Source organism: Enoplosus armatus, chromosome 3 (assembly GCF_043641665.1).
Source record: "Enoplosus armatus isolate fEnoArm2 chromosome 3, fEnoArm2.hap1, whole genome shotgun sequence".
Taxonomy (NCBI): Eukaryota; Metazoa; Chordata; class Actinopteri; order Centrarchiformes; family Enoplosidae; genus Enoplosus; species Enoplosus armatus.
Window position 1 is genome coordinate 12,093,379 of NC_092182.1, and position 18,956 is coordinate 12,112,334.

Consider the following 18,956-nt stretch of genomic DNA (forward strand, 5'->3'; position numbering starts at 1 on the left):
TGCTTCCGTTTTGTCCATTCTTCTCTAAAATCTGTCTCTCTCTTCTCCTCCAGCTTCATTAAAGTGCAATAAAACAATGGCTTCATTCCATTTAGCTGTGTAAGGTTCAGAGCCCTGCCATACCAATCGTACAACTATTCCGGTCTTCATAGTGTACTGTTGCAGTTGGTTAACAAGAAATCATCATAGTTTACTATTTTATATTAACAGGAAATCATACAATGGGCTGAGGATTTTATGATGGAGGATTTTTTTTTTTGCTGCTTCAGTCTCAGGGTCCTGGTGTTGTGCATGCTGGCTTACTGTCACGTTGTCATGGCTTACTGGGACACTAGAATAGAACAGAGACATGTTAATGTTGTTAGTAACACCTGTGTTTTTCCTACTTTGACAAATCAAAATGTCCGCTGGGCCTATATGCCCATATGTCTGCCTTTGGACATCAACCAAACTGCGACTTTAGAACGCCACTATCAGTTAAGCCTCACAAAGAAAATGTTAAGATTTTATACTTTATTATGTCTTTTGTTGTCTTTCTGCAATTTGTCTTGATTTTTTTTCTAGCTCTGAGAAGCGACCTCAGTTTCCTGTGCATTGCATTGCATCAAGCATTTTTAGTATGCATACTGGCTTTTGTGAGTACACTTAATTTTGTCCTATTCCAGTGTGAGCACATACATAACAAAAACCTGCTTAGAATCCATATGTAGTATGGAATAGTATAAATCAAATATGTTGTGTTGATGCCTTCCCCCTGGTATAGAGCCACACTAAACAGACGTATGATTTGTCTCGGTTAGTCTTACAACATAATTGACAAATTATTCTTCAGATGTGTACATACTATATATGCACTGGGTGCTCACAATACACAACCCCAAAGTCCTAGTCAGGGCTGCGGTGAGATCATGTGAGGAAATTCACATCATCTCAGTTTTTCATGGTGCACCTGAAATAAATTCTGTAGTTATGGATTCGCAATGATTTGTTTGACATTAACAACCTAAGTGGTTTATAAATAAAATAGTGTCCTTTTGAGAACCTAATTTATGTGAGTTTTCTGAGCCCCCTTATGGACTTGAACTTGCCACAGATAACCCTTGAGAGGTGTGAAACCTTATTAAAACCCAAACAAGAAACAGGTTTAAACATCCACAAACACAGTCTGGCTAAGTGTGTGTACATATCTGTTGTTTTTCTTTCTCCAAACTTCTTTGGGAACTTCTAACTTGAGTCCTCCGGGTGTCCTCTGGCAGAGCAAACGCACTTCTGTTACTCCTCGTTTGGGAGGCTCCTCAGCTGTTTGAGAGGGACACAGTTGTGCAGAGATAATCCTTCTTAGTGGACGCTATAAGGGCACAAGGCCAGATGAGCCATGTCCACATGCAGGGCCTTATACTGTCATTGCTGAGGTATGCCTAACATTTCCTCCTAATGTAAACACCCTCTGCACTATCACACTCTCACTCATGTAGTCTGTAGTCATACGCTGAGACATCAGGAGCTCGCAGAAGCCTTGCTTTATATTTCACCTGGACCGTATTTGAAATACCGTTACACACACACCTACACACACTCAGATGGTGCACTGAGTTCAGCAGTCAGCACATCTAAGGCAGAGAAAGGACTGTAACAGTGCTTTGTATTACAGTAGAAATAATCCTCCTTTGCATTATTTGTGATTTATACGTTGTCGGTTGTCAGACCAGTTGTCTAATTTGAAGTTACCATGGTGGCAGCTCTTTTTTTATTGTGTGTTGAAATCGCAGTGTAAATTGAATGCTGCATTGTTCAAATGTCATCCGCTTTTAATTTCCCTTTGCTGAATCATCAATCACCATCTTCTCTTTCTGCCTGTGTTCAGCAGGCTCTTCACATATTGATAAAAAGACGTTGAGGTGTTTATTGTTGCAAAATGTTTGAAGCAGTCAGGGTTTTTTTTTTCTGAAAGTTGAAAATTGACAATGCATATCTAAGCTTTATACATGGACATGCAATATTAATAGTAGGTGGATGTTGGTAATTGGCAGATGTTTTAAGCAGATGATGTCTTTGGTTATTACTGGTTGATTGTGTAACGGACAAAAGGGTTTGAAACACAGAGAAGAAGGCATCAAAGCATCCCCTGCTTGTAAAGCTGATTTTTCTGTTCTGACATTTTATAAAAAGTACGGTTCAGGACTGCTCTATGAAAAGTGCCCTGGGATAACTTCTGTTATAATTTGGCGCTATATAAATATAATTGAATTACATTTTCAATGCTAAACCAGTAGCATGTGAAGACCATTATAGGGGTTACTGTCTCCTTGTCCTGGCTTTACATGTCTTCAACTTGCGTGTTGTTGTTTTTATTTTGTCATTTTATATCTCGTCTCCTGTCTTAATTTCCTAAAATGTCTTTTGCATATAAACCTCATACAACCCCAACAAACCTTGGAGCATTAACTCCTTTCCACCCAAACCATTGTTGCTGTTAGAGACACACTGCAGACCAGTTGGGTGGTTCATCTGAGATAAACACCAGCAGCTGTCCTGTCTTCAGCCCCTTCCTCTCCTAATAACCACATATATTGCTTTCCTGTCTATTGAGAGAGGAGAGGTCGTGCAGGAAACAGTGGAGGGAAGCTGTTGTCGGTCGACCCATTTATTGTCTTAGATGCACTACAAGTGATTAGTTGCTTCCTTCATAGTATCCCCGACAGGATAAGAACATTGGAGCTAATAGCAGTTTATACAAGCCAGATCAGTGAGGATATGTTCATTTAAGACAAATAGAGCAAGTATTATGCAATTGGTCGCCGGCCAGGCTGATGTTGTCTAATTACTGCAGGCCTCCCTGCTTGTGTTCAAACACTGATGACTTCTTTGTTATGTGGACATGTCAGGGTTTTTGTCTCACGTGATGTGCTTTGGCTGCTTTTATAATGCTAGCAAACAATGAAGAGAAGAAATTTGAATTTCAGTTTTTAATTGTTCTGCACTAAACAAACATCATTAAATTGAGTACCATTGTGGATTATGCAGCCCTGTGTTGTCACACGGTAGATCTAATTGAAAGCCGCCTGGTGTGTTGTTGCTCTTCTTACAGTATCAAAGTATTGTGGCAGTTCTGCTCTCTGAAAAAACACCCTCAGAGGTAAATCATCTCTGTTGGTTTAACATCCCCTCAGTAGTTTTCATGGTTGCCAGGGCTACAAGCATCGTCCTCTCGATCCTCTTAAATCTGGTGAAGTTTGTCAGAGACTGCAGGATTTTTTTAATTTGCTTTTTGTTGAACTGTGCATGTCTACAGAGCTGGTGTGAGTGATCTCTCTGAGTCATCACTGGCACTTCTGCAAGACCACTCTGAGCAGTGTTGCATGAGGCCGCCAATATACCAACACATCAATAGACAAGGTCTAAAAAATCATTCAAAGCTCTCATCCAGACGTGTTTTAAGACATTTGAAAATACTTTGCTTGTAATATTAATTTGTGTCTAATATGTTTGGGTTTTTTTCACAAAAAAGTTAAATTACTCAGTTAAAATTATTTTACTTCTCCCTTATTGAAAAATCCAGAATCTATCAATATACAAATATTGTTCATTTAAAAAATGTACATTCTCAGTGTTTGTGCACTGGAGGTTTCAAGTTTCCGCATCATATTTGTCTAAGTTTATATACGCATTAAACTCATTTTTGTGTCAAACTCTGCATGTAAATCATTCTTTACAGAGAAGCTCAAACATCCAAGTGAAGTAACAATAAGCAGTACACATTTTTGAGTAGAGGCGTACTTTAAAGCTAAAAAGTCATTGAGTGCATAAAATGTATTTGCATTTTCAATAGCAAATATTGGTGATTACATTTAATTATCCTACATTATATTGTCATTGTGAATGCTTAAGTTAGAATAATATTTTTTAAAGGTTTTGAAGTGAGTTTATTTCTTCTCACCTAAAATATACAAGTTAATGATAGTGATTTTATATAATGATTACATTTCAGTTGAAATGTACTAAATGCCATATCTAATAAATGTTTTAATCTCTTATGATGATATTCAGGACTGTAAACAAATAAGCTGTTACATCTTTCCACACCAGTTTATCACATTAAAATGTGTATCCACAGCAGTCATACAAAAAGGAAACTGGCACCATGTTGTTACCAGCTAAGATGTGCGCGCTCGCCCTGCATGTGATTAGCACAAAGCTACTGTAGTTTCCACTTGTTCTCTGTTAATGCTTAAAGCCGGTGTCAGAATCAGACGCCATCTTCCACAGTTCAGAGTCAGCTATTCTGTATTCAACAGTGAGTGAGAGAGGGAGCAGTTTGTTGAAGAAGAGGCACGCTATCTTTTTAACATGCGTCATCATGCTGCCATTATGAAACTCTATAGGCTTAAATCTGCATTCAAAGACTCCACTGGTTGCAGTATTTTGTAAGATTGCCCTTTTCAGCATACTGACCACTAATGGATCGAAGTCCTGCCTAGTCATGCAAAGCCTACCGTACATCACTTTGACTATATGTGGCCTAGCACAGCTACAATTATAGCTGTAGTTGGAGACTTGATACTTAGATTCAAGTCAAACTCTCAAGTCACAAAAAGGACTTGAGACTCCCTAAAAACTTGGTGCAAAAACATTCAAGTCCATAAAGACAAACAAAACTTGGGATTTTGTATGGATGAAACCAATGAGATATAACCTTAATTAGTGTGCTTTGCCAGTGCTGGAAGGTAGATTTTGTTACCTTCAGACAGAGCAAGTTGTTTCCTGTGTTTGTGGGAAGCTAAGCTAATTGCTTTCTGGCTGAAGCCTTATATTTAACAGACAGATATGAGAGTGGTATTGATCTTCTTATCCAACTCTTTGCCAGGAAGCAAATAAGTATATTTCCCAAAACTTTTTCTTTTAAGGGATACTTCTGTAGTTTAGTATTACACTTCATAAGTTGGACAACTTACGAGACACAAATGGAAAAAAGAATGATCAAAATGAAGTAGCTGTAGACAAGATGTCCTGACTTTTTGTCCTTAGTGTGGGTCCAAAAACATTTGATGCTACACCAGTAACCTGTAAATCAACCCAATAACCCTGATGATGCCCTTTTGTGCAGACTTCAGAACGCTGTTTTCACAGGCTGTGTAGCACTCCTATTTGTGAGTAAACTGATCTTCATGTGTAAAATTGGTGGAGTTAGCTATAAAGACATCTTGGAAGAAAAATGTTTTAATGCGGTGTCGCTGTAAAAGTCAGAGACCTGGAAGACTTCCAGTTGGCTTACAATTTGCTTAAAAGGCTTGTGACTGAATTGATTTGAGGCCCAAAAACAAACAGGGTAATGTTTATTATTTTCACCATGCATACCTCAGAGCTACATGATTTTAGCATGGTTAGCATTTTGTAAGTGCACGTGGGGCAGCTGGTATCAAAGATAGCTTTTGTTTATGAACTCAAATAGATATTTTGAGTGCTAAATAAAGTCATGTTTATTGGGTGGGGGTTCCGGTGGTAAGAGATTTGTTTTAAGTTGGAGGAATGTTCATGAATCATTGAGTTTTTCTGCCCTCTGGACTCGTCCCACCACGTCTGCTGCCCACTGACCCCAGAAGGAATTCTCACCACGGATTTCAGATTTCTTACTGAACTGACATGTTTCCTCTCCCAGCTGACTGTGATTACAGGCAAAACCTTCAGTGCGGGCTGATCATCTGTCACACACTGCACTCACATTGCATGATGTATGATAAAACGCCTGTGTCAAATTATGGGGCAGCTCACTCCTCAGACCGGAGCTTCCAGTGTGTGCGTGTGTCTGTGTGTTCATTTTCATTTGGCTTTTATGCTCGCTAGTTTGATCCAGTTTCTGGTGAGAACTTTATCAACTGTTTCATTGTGTTAACATATGTGGGACACACATAAATACACACCCACTTAACCTCTCTGTGCTCTCTCTCTCTCTCTCTCTCTCTCTCTCTCTGTTTCACATTATTTCACTCTCTTCCTCATTTCTCTTCTTTCTCTTTCACTTCCTTTTCTTTGTTGTTCTAACTGTATTTTAGGTCAAGCTAAAGTAAACCATATCTGATGGGGGTGAGAGGAAGATTTGCAAGATAGAGGCTATTAAGAGAGAGAGTGGTGTGTTGAAATGGTTAGAGGAATTCAGAAGGGAGAAGGAGGGGTGATAGAATATCGAGGGGGGAAGATAGGTCCCCACCCTCTTCTCTCTCCCACTCCCCTTCTCTTGGCTGGCCTTATTTGGTCATGTTACTGCGGCTATAGCAGGAGGATAGAGAGAGAATGGGGGAAGGATGGACAGATTGTTCTTTTTTTTTTTTTTTTTTTTCTCCTCTTTTTCGCCCTCTCAGAATTTAGAGCTTTGGTCTGATGAGAGGCGAAGTCAGAGGAAAGCCAGGACTCGGAGGGAGGAGTCGCTGATGTACACAAGTTTTAACTCTGAAAGGAGGGAAAAAAAAAGGTCTCTGTGTGCTTCAGTAGCAGTGGTTGTGCAGCTTGATACATGTGGAAGGAAGTCTTCTGGGACAGAAGAGGAACTCTAACATGCCAAAACGTGTCCACATGCAAATCAGGGACCGTTTTCTACATTATCTATGAAAATGAGCAGCACAATCAGAGTCTTGCTGACGACAGCATCACCTCATTGTTGCTGCGGTTACGAACCCTCACTGACCACGACTTATTGCTGTCTGCTATCAAAATACATACACTCATAGAGGTTATTGTGTGCCGTCAGTTACCCTACATTAACCATATATAACTATACTTGTATAATATGGGTCACACACACACACACACACACACACACACACAAATGCTTATTGTCCCTCATTACTCCTCTCTGAAGCACACAAAGCCCTTTGATCTCCATGAACGAGAATAGTGAATATGTGTTTAAAGTGCAAGCACACACACATGCACTGATGTGTCTACAGAGAAGAGTGTGCGAAGATTGTGTGTGTGTGTGTGTGTGTGTGTGTGTGTGTGTGTGTGTGTGTGTGTGTGTTTTAAATTATTCGGTTTATTAGTCCTTGAATGAATCACTTGACTTGTCAGAGAAGGGCCATTTATTAAGTGTTGTCTATTTTTTTATCTTTTGTTGTATAGATTGTTAAATAGACTGTGTGTGTGCTGAACATCTTGTTCTTGTTCTAGCAGCTCAGACCTTTAGTGTCTGTTGGTTTATGCTAAGATGTAGCTGTGACCTGACTCCCACACTGTAGCACTGACCTTTCCAGGCTTCACTCAGAGTGCATCAACATACTCCTCTTTGTTTGTTTTCTCTTCTTTTGATTTAAACCCACGTACCACTCTTCGCTATACACATTGTGGTTAGCCTCCATGTTTTTTTCTCCAATCAGATGATCAAAGTCTGTGTTTCTGTTTATCTGTCCAGGTATTTTCCCCGCGCTTGTCTCTCTATCTACAAGCCTCTATCTATGCATCTTCGTCTCTATATTTATTTATATTTTGTCTCGTTGTCCAGACTGTCTCTTCAGACTGTGTCCCATGAACCGCTACTCGGCCCAGAAGCAGTTCTGGAAAGCGGCGAAGCCTGGAGGGAACACGGACACAGTGCTCCTCAACAAGCTCCACGTAAGTTAAGGGATGACATGTTCACCTCCCTGCAGTCACTATAGACCAGTACACAATACACAGACTTGTCCTCACAGGATAAAGAGAAAGGACAGAAATGCATGAGACTAACTTTTAGAAATCTTTATTTAGATGGTATATTTGGTTGAAACTGAATGCAAAGATACACACTGAATGTACAGAATAGTTGATGCTGTGCGCTCCACACTACAGTTTAACAGCAGTTAAAGTTATTTAGCATATTTGCTGAGGTAGAAAGTCCTTTTATAGACATTTCCAAAACCTTTCACTCCTGCTGTCCTACCTTTCTGCCCTCTACACTCTCCTTTCTCTCTTTCTGCTGCGTTACAATACCATTTAAAGCAATCTGCTATCTTACCACACAGTCATAAAATGGAAGATTGCAATCTCTCCTGCGTTTCCATGGAGATGTGAGCCAGAGTTTTCAGTTAAAGCCCCTCTGTTGAAGCGCACACTTTTGGCTAAGAACTTTGTTACTACTGTGTTTAACTGCTAACCAATCAGATTACTTTTCACCACATCACTGTGTAAAGCTGGTATGTTGTGGTTAGTAGGTGGGAGATTTACTGTCTTCATTTTTGACTATTACTCCTCTTTTTCTTTTTATCCCATTCTTGACTTCCAGCATGCAGCTGACTTGGAGAAGAAGCAAAATGACTCTGAAAACAAAAAACTGCTTGGAACCGTAATTCAATACGGGAATGTCATTCAGGTTCGTCCCTCATCATCTGCTTGGTATTTAGTCAGATAAACTTTGTTTAGACTTCCACAAAGTTTTGATTAAACTGAACTAATCTTAAATTTAAAATATGCCTCAGCTTGAGTGCATGTTTAGCATGCCCCACTAATAGTAACCCTTGGATTCTAGTATTACAATATTGTGAATTTTGGCATAGTCCCAATGAAAATGAAGGAGGCTGAAACCTCCTGCAGTCGTAGTCAAACCACCAATTGATGTAATACAAATATACCGTAATGCACCCTGAACAGAGAATACTAGAGGCAGGCTCGTAAATTGATGGATGATATTTCATAACACACATACACAATCATAATGTAAGCCACAGAATCTATAGAATCTATAGATTTCCTACCTGTTGTATGACATTAGTTTATTAAATAACTCCAGTGGCAGTAATGACTGTATTAATTAATTTAGAAGCACTTACTTCTCACCTCAGATGTCGGCATGTCCATTTGTCTGTATCGTCTTAACACTGTATCTTGTTGCTGCTCAGCTCCTCCACCTGAAGAGTAACAAATACCTGACGGTGAACAAGCGTCTGCCTGCACTGCTGGAGAAGAACGCCATGAGGGTGATGCTGGACACTGCTGGAAATGAGGGCTCCTGGTTCTACATCCAGCCCTTTTACAAGCTACGCTCCATCGGGGACAGTGTGAGACATCATATGTATATGTCTGCGGGAATGGTGCATTGTGGGAATGCCATACTGTATGTCAGTCAACACCAGGCAAAGCAAAGATTTTACATTTTAAAATGCAGTAGCAGATGTTAATCTTTATGGCACTTCTTTCTCTTTTAAAATGGAGTTACTAATTTTGCATATACAGTGGTAGATCTGCCTAATAATAAAGGTCCAGACCTCGAGTGCACAGGTCTTCTTTACCATCCTAAGCCTCAGTGGGAGGCATCAATCCGATCACATCTATCCCTGGGTGGACCTGTGCCAGCACCCAATTGGTTTTTACCTGATCACAAAGCTCTTGTTGGCACCAGCTCATCTTCCCTGCAGCAGGAAGCAGTGGACTGGTGCCCAAGGACAAAATGAACCGCGGCGTAGACTGGGCTCCTGTGCTCCTGTGCTAAGCTCCTCCCAAAGTAGGTATGGCACAAGGCCCAAGCAGCAGGCCTTGGACAAAAAGAAAATTGGAGTCACTCCATACCTGCTGAGAACAGACAGTGACATGCAAATGGATACTGATGCTCTCTGACCCATAACTGTATGCATGTACAAGATACAAGGTTGAGTACATTAGTGCAGGTGAGTTGCAGTGAGGGTATGCATTGTGGCCCCATAGAGTACGCGTCACTAAGTACAGTAATACTGTACTTTAGTAGAATTTAAAAAAACACGTTTGATCAAACATCCTGGTCCACTTTCTTAAATAACTTGCATCCTGACCCTGCAGTCCCTCTTTGGCAGCTCTTACAGTGCATAAACTTTTGTTCCTTTATGTTTCATATTTTGATTGTGTTTTATTGTGTTTGTGTGTGATCGCAGGTGGTGATTGGGGACAAAGTGGTCCTTAACCCAGTGAACGCTGGTCAGCCGCTCCATGCCAGCACGCACCAGCTCGTGGATAATCCAGGATGCAATGAGGTTTGACTGAGCCTCTGCAACTCATCTCCACTCCTCAGATGTTTCTGTGGGAGTGTCGGCTGTGTAGAATCTAATTATAGCTTTGTTTCTCATAACCGCTGCTTGTTTATTAGCTGCTTGATGTGAAATGCTACAGGCTTGTTTTCCTGTCCTCCACCATTCATTCTCCATTTAGCACAGTTAAAGACAAGGCTACAGCTAACACTGCATTCGGAAGGCTGTTTCTCTCTCATAACACGAGACTGCTCTCAGTTACATTACCTCTGTTATTATATCAAAGTGTCTTACAGATGTTTTACAGAAACACAGAGGCAGTTAAAGGGATTGGTCAGTTTTGGGGCGTTTGTGCAATATTTCCTGTTTACCAAGAGGGAGACAAGCTCATTTATTCCTTATTTATGACTCTAAGCAGTTTAGAAATGGTACGAATGTACGCACGAATCATTAATGGCTATGACATCAAGTGGCAACAAAGGAAGGAAGTTACACATTTTTCCATGTTGGATTTGACACATTATTCTTATGGAAGTGGTAATCAATTTTTTTAATAGTGATTGTAGTTGATTTAGACAACTTATCGAGTTTTATGGTGTTCTCCTATCCTAACTTAAAAAAAAAAGAAAAAAAAGTCATCCATGATTTTTTCTCACTCTCGGTATTGAGGAAAAAATAAAACTCCACCAACACGAAACTGTCGTGGGAATTTCAGGAAAAACAGAAGACTGGCAACAAGGGAGTAGTTCTAAACTATCCCTTTAACCTTGGCAGTGTTATTGCAGTGATCCCACTGTGCAGGCCCGCTGCCAGGGGATTATACCTACACTCACGTCAAACTCTGATTGTTTGTTTTTCAGGTGAACTCGGTCAACTGTAACACCAGCTGGAAGATCGTCTTGTTTATGAAGTGGAGCGACAATCAGGAGATCATCCTGAAAGGGGTTTGTCTCCCAGTAGCTTCCAGAAAAAAACAGATCTTTACTATGTTTTTACAAACTATGTTTTTATAGGAATAATCAATGAAAGGTTTCCGTAATATATAAAACTGGCTTACATTTTCTCATTTTCTTACAAGAGGTGTTTTATAACGTTCTTCATTAAAGCTGAGTGGGCTGGTGGTTTCCACTTCAGTTTTATCAGTCTAAAGTGTGTGCTTACACATTTTTATGTAGGTTAAAAGTTATTCAACAGCTCTACATTAGTGGCTTTAACGCCACAAATAGCTACGATGACAGTAGGTCTGGCCAAAGGGCCTCTCCAAAATATTTGACAAAAGTGTGAATAAATTTCGGGGCTCTACTAGAACAGTGAGATCCACAGAGATCTTGTGCGTTTTCTAATTATCCACTTGAATAGCTTCTGGTTTATACAAGGAGTGCATCATGTGGAATTTTTAAATGCTATAGGCACACAAGATTAAATATTTCATTTTTTGTGTGTACTTCGTTGGTTTTAATGTTATGCTGAATGTTTTTGACAGTAAGAAAAAATGTCCTCCCTCTGCAGGGCGACGTGGTACGGTTATTTCATGCAGAACAGGAGAAATTCCTCACATGTGATGATCACAGAAAAAAACAATATGTTTTTCTCCGCACTACTGGACGGCAGTCAGCTACCTCGGCAACCAGCAGCAAAGCCTTATGGGAGATAGAGGTGAGGATGAATATTTTAACAGTTGGCTTCCCTGATTGTGGCATGTGCTGTAAAGTTTTAAAATGTAGTAAAGTGCAGAGTTTTGCTGTGTGCCAGCAGTAAACATAAACTAAGCCTTTTAATTTTTTAACCAATCTTCTCTCAGTTTTGTTGGGAGGACCATAAATATGTTTCCCACCCACTGTTTACTTTATAACATATTGGGTAATTCAGTCCACAGCACCTGTTAAATAAATTGTATGCATTGGTGCAAGATGTTACTGCTGTGTGCTCTGGTATCAGGTTGTGCAGCATGATCCATGTCGAGGGGGGGCCGGCTACTGGAACAGCCTGTTCAGGTTCAAACACCTGGCCACTGGACACTACCTGGCTGCAGAGGTCAGTGGACCACAGACACTGTGTGTGTTTAGTAACTGTAATTAGAACAAATTTAACAAAATACCTCTATAGCAGTATACTGTACATGTATGTATTTTGATTATATTAGTACTATTGTGCTTTTTGAAGGTATTTGCATTCCTCACTTCTATAAGACCAGGAAAACACAAATTTAAGCTAAATTTAAGATATCTTGATATAACAGTAAACGATATTCCAGGTGATATCTAGAATTTATTCCAAGTGGTGAACCACCTTTTGCAGGTGAATCCAGAGTATGAAGAGGAGTGCCTGGAGTCCCGCTCCTCAGTAAGTGAGCTCCGCTGAAAGCCTTGTGTTTATAGTGGATAACATTTATATTTCTCACTGGTGAAACTCACCTAACCAAACTGCCTGCAAACAAAAAAACAACAGGTGACAGCCTCCCTTATAGCCCGTCTGTGAAGGAGGTGTAGCTATGGAGGGTAAATCTCACTTGACTGTCGTATTTCCTTTCTGAATATTTGTTTTGCACAGTGAGATGGTATTACATGTCAGTCACCAGCAGAGGGAGACCTTTCACCGTGAATGCGTCTTTCTATAATGGAGCTTCAGTTCGTGGCAGCAGCTCAGTGAACCGGCTGTGACATTTGCAGCTGTTCACATCTGCTGACCAGACAGTGACAAGTGAACCGGCTCACAGTCGGTCGGCTCCTGAGTTTATTGAGTTTATAGTAAAAAAAAACAAAAAAAACAAACTAAAAATATATACCCAAAGAAGCTGAAGTATGACAAATGTTCAAGGCAAAAGACAATAGCCCCCAATTTATTGTGATGACTATTTACGTCATTGTAGTTGTGTCTTATTGAAAACAGGACTAACTAAAGCAAGATATTTATTTAATTGTGCCGAGTCTCAAAATCTATTTAGAGCTCCGACTGATTTGATGAAGTCGTTTAGTCATAAGGCTTTTCTGGGAACCATTATTGCCATATTGAATGAAGACTGTGACATTTTACTGGGAAAATTCAACTTCTGAAAGAAAATAGTTGTTGTTCTCTTTTGAGGAAAGGGGACTTTGAACAGTGATTGCCTTATCCACTGCATTTCATTTTTGTTTTCTATTTTCACTATCTCGAGTCCGTTCCTAAAAAAACTTTCCACAGGAATAGTTAACCTTTTCACTGAGACACCTGACTCTTATTGATCTTGACACAAACGTGGCAGATAATCTCAGCTGCTGAAAGTGAATATCTGAAAGAATCTGCGTGTTGCGGGTTTTTTGTCACGCTGGCAATTTCTAATTGCACTCTGTTTTCACTGTTCTCTCTCCAGCTGGACTCGGAGCAAGAAGCCTTACGGGCCCGTTTGAGAAATGTCCAGGACAAAGTCATGTACACCCTCGTGTCTGTACCTGATGGAAATGACATCTCTTCCATATTTGAGCTCGACCCTACCACATTAAGAGGGGGAGACTCGCTGGTGCCCAGGTAGGAAGGCCATAACGTGTTTCAGACCTGCGCTTTTGAGAACAGCGTGGTCTTTTTCTTCGTCCCTGGTCCGTCACTCTTTCCACTGAAAACCAAACCGTAGGCGACTTCCACTGTATATTAAGTCATCTTAATAAACCATGGAAAGAGCTTGTGTTTGTGCTTGTTCATGGTGAGGGCGTCTCTTTTGCATCTGTAACAAACGATTTGCAACCCCATGTGGGTCTGACTCACATACATTCACTAGAAATCCAGATCATTTCACTAGAATATCTTAAGGAAGAGCTAGCTGTTGTAACACAAGAGTGTGATGCGTACATGTGAACTCATAGGTCTTGTTGGAGCTTGAAGTGAGCTTGTGCTTCTTTTGTATCTGAAAACTGTTATTTTAAGATGATCAGTGCTGAGGAGGCCTGTGACAATTTGACCTTTTTTCTTTTTTTTCACAAAAAATGTCTTTTTGTATAAAAACTCTTCGGTGTCATTTGAGAATTTAAGACTTTGTGGTCTCCATCATCACCTGCAGATGTTGGACAGGAATACCATAAACCATGTCTGCAATACACACAGATCTCAAGAGCCCAAGCAGGATATTTCATCATTGACACAGTTTCCTTTTAGGGAGAGTAAATCACAAATGGAATTAAGACTTTCATTTAAGGCAAAGAGATTATCCTCTAAAGTCTGAACCCAGCACTAAAATACAAGCAAATCTGGCTTTTATTGAGCATGTATTGCTCATGAACTTAGCTTCTCATATAGAGCATCAAATTCCCGACTATCTTTACAGAAGTATGACTGAAATGAGGAAACTCACTGACGGACCGATCGATCAATCTAGCTCTACTCTTTCTACAGTAATGAACTTATGCTTTAGTCCCAAACTCTCCAAAGCACCTGTAAGACATATTATTCTAACCAATTCTATTTGATTCCAACCAATAAAAGCAAGAAATATGTGTTCTCTATAATTAGAGATTATAAAGTTCACTTCATCACGTTTTCTTGCACATTGGACCACTGTAAAGGGCACTGGGTTAGGGTTAGGGCAAGAGGGCACTCTTGTAGAGTTGTTTTTTTTAACCAGGGAGTGCAGACTGCTTGCGTTTATGTTTGATTCTGTAATGTCCATAGATTTGCAAATTTCATGCCTGAGAAAAAGAAGGAGCTCTGTGTTTGCCGTTATTGGCATCCTTTGATTGAAGATGCTGTGTCTTATTTCAAACACTGACTTTTCAAGTGTCAGTTTGTACTATCCAGTGTTTGTGCTCCAAAAATGATACGCAATCATAATAAAAATATTCAAAATGTATTTTCAGGAACTCGTATGTGCGCCTCAGACACCTGTGCACAAACACATGGGTTCACAGCACCAACCAACCAATTGACAAGGAGGAGGAAAAGCCTGTCATGCTGCGTGTGAGTGGCAGTTCATTTGCTCTAATATGTAACCGTAGATCACCAGTAAACTGTCGTGATTAGACTCTGTAATGATGCTGAGGGGAAATTCTGTCTAGGTATATGAGGGTTTATGAGTCACCAAGGGGTCACCAGTAATAAAATCCAAACCAACTCTTATCAGCCGAAACAACTTCTGTGCAACTCCTCTTTCCTTGCTGTGAAGTTATGGAAGTGTTTCGTAGTTGAATATTAATTTCCCTGTACATGTTTTTTCACAATAAATGTACAATTGCAGTTTTCATTATGGGTTTTGGGGAAATAATTGAAATAAGTGGGCCCAGAGACCAATTCTGAATACTCAAAAATATCTCATATTGCTCTGATAGATGACAAAGCTGTACATTTCTTTTCTGATTCAAGATTGGCACCTCGGCACTGAAAGAGGACAAAGAGGCTTTTGCCATTGTGCCCGTCTCCCCTGCTGAAGTGAGAGACCTCGACTTTGCCAACGATGCCAGTAAAGTGCTGGCCTCTATTGCTGGAAAGCTGGAAAAAGGCACCATCACACAGAATGAGAGGAGGTATGAAATGCATAGTGGTGCCCGATTGTGGATTTCTAACAGGAAACGAGGTAATAATGTGTTAATTGCTTTGTGTGTCTCTTTTTTGCATTTGCAATTAGAGCGGTCACCAAGCTTCTGGAGGATCTGGTGTTCTTCGTGGTGGATATTCCCAACAATGGACAGGATGTTCTAGAGATCATGGTCAACAAACCCAACAGGGAACGACAGAAACTCATGAGAGAACAGAATATTCTCAAACAGGTAATGCCTCCTCCCCAAATCTTTGTAACACTCCTTGTCATAACCCAAAGTGGCATGGTTGCCAGGCCTGCTGTTGTTTTTGGCTTTAACTTCAGTGTGGTTACACTTGTCACAACCTTATCCTTGCATTCAGATCTTCAAGCTGCTGCAGGCTCCATTCACAGACAGCGGGGACGGGCCCATGCTGCGACTGGAGGAGCTGGCTGACCAGCGTCATGCCCCCTTCAGACACATCTGCCGCCTGTGTTACCGGGTTTTGCGTCACTCTCAGCAGGACTACCGCAAGAACCAGGTACAGTTTGTCGGGTCAAAAAGTCAGCTTCATGAGCACCGGCACGTGGGTGAACGTGCTACTAGAGTTCATGTAAAGGTGCCTTCCCATTTCCTTGATTAAATCTAAAAGTAAGTGAAAGAGGCCTTTTGCTCTGTAGCAGCTGATATGATTATCATAAACAAAGTGCCCTGAAAATGTATAATTGAATGCCCTGTGCATTTGGATCATCTTCATCAAATTTTCTACTAATACGAACACACAGAGCTACAGAGTGATACGAGCTCCTCCTGTAACAAATGCTTATAAATACAACAGTCCCATTTTCTAAGAACAGTCGATTTCTCTTAAACACATTACAGTGTAATTGTTAGAGGGGTGATTTCATTGGGTTGAATAAGGAGGCATTCTGGTCCTTGTGAACATGCTCTGTTTTTCTGCACACAGACTGCCTCTATCAGTCAATATAAATAATGGATATAACAAGGTTATGCCTGATAGCCTCCCTTAGAGAATGTAAAGAGAAGATAGGTAGGAAGATAGATGAATAATGAAATTGTTTGCAGCGAGTCTGTGTGCCGTCTTGTTCTGGTTTGTGTATGCTCAGACTGTTTGTCTGTCTGTCCCGCAGGAGTACATAGCCAAACAGTTTCGCTTCATGCAGAAACAGATTGGCTACGATGTCCTGGCAGAGGACACGATCACAGCTCTGCTCCACAACAACCGCAAGCTGCTGGAGAAACACATCACCGCTGCAGAGATCGACACGTTTGTTAGCCTGGTCCGCAAGAACCGTGAGCCCAGGTTTGTGTGTGTGTGTCTGTATGTACACCACGAACACAGTGATCTGGGTGAAAAGCAGAATCAAAGATAAAATAATTTGCATGATACTGTGTTGATAGGCATCTTTTATATGCTGATCATAATCTGCATATACTGATCATACAGTATCCTCTGTACACGTATGCACACAATATACCTCACAAGCAGAGTGTTCACACAACAGTGTGCCAGTAACTGACAAGGTGGTGGCATTCAGCATTTTGTTTTAACACACATCTTTAAGTTGTGAAACTAAATGTCATAAAGGTTGTATGTGTCCCTTTGCAGTTACGATACATCAGTATAGTGTACTTTAGGTGATCAAATGAAAGTGAAATGAAAGTTGTTTTTTTATAAGGCATCATGGGTGATTGAATTTTGCATATCTTGTGTGTGTGTGTGTGTGTGTGTGTGTGTGTGTGTGTGTGTGTGTGTGTGTGTGTGTGTGTGTGTCCAGGTTCCTGGACTACCTGTCAGACTTGTGTGTGTCAATGAATAAGTCCATCCCTGTGACACAGGAGCTCATCTGTAACGCAGTGCTGGATCCAGCTAATGCAGACATCCTCATAGAAACTAAGTGAGTAGTCCCCCCTCTACCTCCACCTGCATCTTATCCTGCTCATAATGCCAAAGTGCACTATGTGATATCTACAGAGAAGATTACTTGATTGACTGACAATTTATCAACAACCATTTTGATAAATTAATCTTCACTGCTTCCCTTTGTTTCATATAATTGTGAAGTAAAAATAGTTGTTGACTGCAGCCCTAGTGGCATATGTTAAAGATGCTGATGTGTCGCTATTGCAGTACTGATGTGTTTACAAGGCTTTTTTTTTTTTAATTTTTACAGCTTCAGTGACAGTAATGACATTGTATCTGAATCCCAATGCTTTTGTTACACGTTGTCACAAATGCTTACTCATTTATTTCCATCAGCCTTTAACAAACAAAAAAAATCCCCTCCTCCTGCAGACTTGTGCTGTCGAGATTTGAGATCGAGGGAGCGCCGCTCGGGGAGAACTCTGTGGAGTCAGAGGAGGATGAGGAGGAGGTGTGGTTGTTCTGGAAAGACAGCAATAAAGAGATTCGCAGTAAAAGCATCAGGGAGCTGGCCCAGGATGCCAAGGAGGGCCAGAAGGAGGACCAGGAGGTGATCAGTTATTACAGGTAGTTGATTTTTCCATGTGGTTCTCTGGGATAAAGGAGGTAACGCTAATCCCCTGTCTGATTTAAGATTGAGCCAGGCAGAGTCAGCATGTGGTATGGATGACTGTAATAGTTTTGTATTTGCAGAATGGGTCACCTGTGAAGTTAAAACGGCTTGGGTTTATGGTGTTCAGGCACATTTTGCAGTTTCATATGTGAGTCTGACTCCACTTGTGTGTGTTTACTGCTGCAGGTACCAGCTGAACCTGTTTGCCAGGATGTGTTTGGACCGCCAGTACCTGGCAATCAACAAGATCTCCGGCCAGCTGGATGTGGACCTGATCTTGCGCTGCATGTCGGATGAAGACCTGCCCTATGATCTGCGAGCCTCCTTCTGCCGCATGATGCTGCACATGCATGTGGATCGTGATCCTCAGGAGCAGGTTACACCTGTCAAATATGCTCGACTCTGGTCTGAGATCCCCTCAGAGATTGCCATCGACGAGTGAGTAAATGGACAAATGGATTGTTCTTTGTGAAATATTTCTCTTATATAGTGAGCAGCATTTTTTGTGTCGTAGATTCATTTGTTCTTTTTTGTCTTCTTGTAGTTACGACAATGATGGAACATCTAAAGATGAAATCAAGGAGCGATTCTGTCAGACGATGGAGTTTGTTGAGAACTACCTGAGAGATGTGGTGTGTCAGAGCTTCCCTTTTGCAGATAAAGAGAAGAACAAGCTCACCTTTGAGGTCAGTCTGGCACATTCTTGATATATAATCACGCTCACGCTTGATGGTAAATGTCATTTATTCTATCTTCCGTATTCAGGTGGTGAATCTGGCCAGGAACCTGATTTATTTCGGCTTCTACAACTTCAGTGACCTGCTGAGACTAACCAAGATCCTGCTGGCTATTCTAGACTGTGTCCATGTGAGCACCATTTTCCCTTTCAACAAGCTGGATAAAGAAGATGAGAGTAAAGGTATGACAGCCACAGTCAGTGGAGGACCAAGTATCTCATG

The 18,956-nt window shown here is 40.8% G+C and overlaps 1 protein-coding gene across 1 annotated transcript in view; it reads left to right on the forward strand.

Moving 5' to 3' along the window:
* Positions 1 to 18,956, forward strand: part of LOC139282897 (inositol 1,4,5-trisphosphate-gated calcium channel ITPR1-like) — a 66,856-nt gene that overhangs the window by 6,498 nt on the left and 41,402 nt on the right. Inside the window, exons 4-22 of the mRNA XM_070902801.1 lie at positions 7,493 to 7,602; positions 8,249 to 8,335; positions 8,862 to 9,020; positions 9,867 to 9,965; positions 10,820 to 10,903; positions 11,469 to 11,615; positions 11,898 to 11,993; positions 12,258 to 12,302; positions 13,309 to 13,463; positions 14,783 to 14,882; positions 15,285 to 15,445; positions 15,547 to 15,688; positions 15,822 to 15,980; positions 16,591 to 16,763; positions 17,239 to 17,358; positions 17,757 to 17,951; positions 18,184 to 18,435; positions 18,542 to 18,683; positions 18,763 to 18,946. Coding sequence (XP_070758902.1) covers positions 7,493 to 7,602; positions 8,249 to 8,335; positions 8,862 to 9,020; positions 9,867 to 9,965; positions 10,820 to 10,903; positions 11,469 to 11,615; positions 11,898 to 11,993; positions 12,258 to 12,302; positions 13,309 to 13,463; positions 14,783 to 14,882; positions 15,285 to 15,445; positions 15,547 to 15,688; positions 15,822 to 15,980; positions 16,591 to 16,763; positions 17,239 to 17,358; positions 17,757 to 17,951; positions 18,184 to 18,435; positions 18,542 to 18,683; positions 18,763 to 18,946 — 2,610 coding nt within the window. The remainder of the gene's footprint in view (positions 1 to 7,492; positions 7,603 to 8,248; positions 8,336 to 8,861; positions 9,021 to 9,866; positions 9,966 to 10,819; positions 10,904 to 11,468; positions 11,616 to 11,897; positions 11,994 to 12,257; positions 12,303 to 13,308; positions 13,464 to 14,782; positions 14,883 to 15,284; positions 15,446 to 15,546; positions 15,689 to 15,821; positions 15,981 to 16,590; positions 16,764 to 17,238; positions 17,359 to 17,756; positions 17,952 to 18,183; positions 18,436 to 18,541; positions 18,684 to 18,762; positions 18,947 to 18,956) is intronic.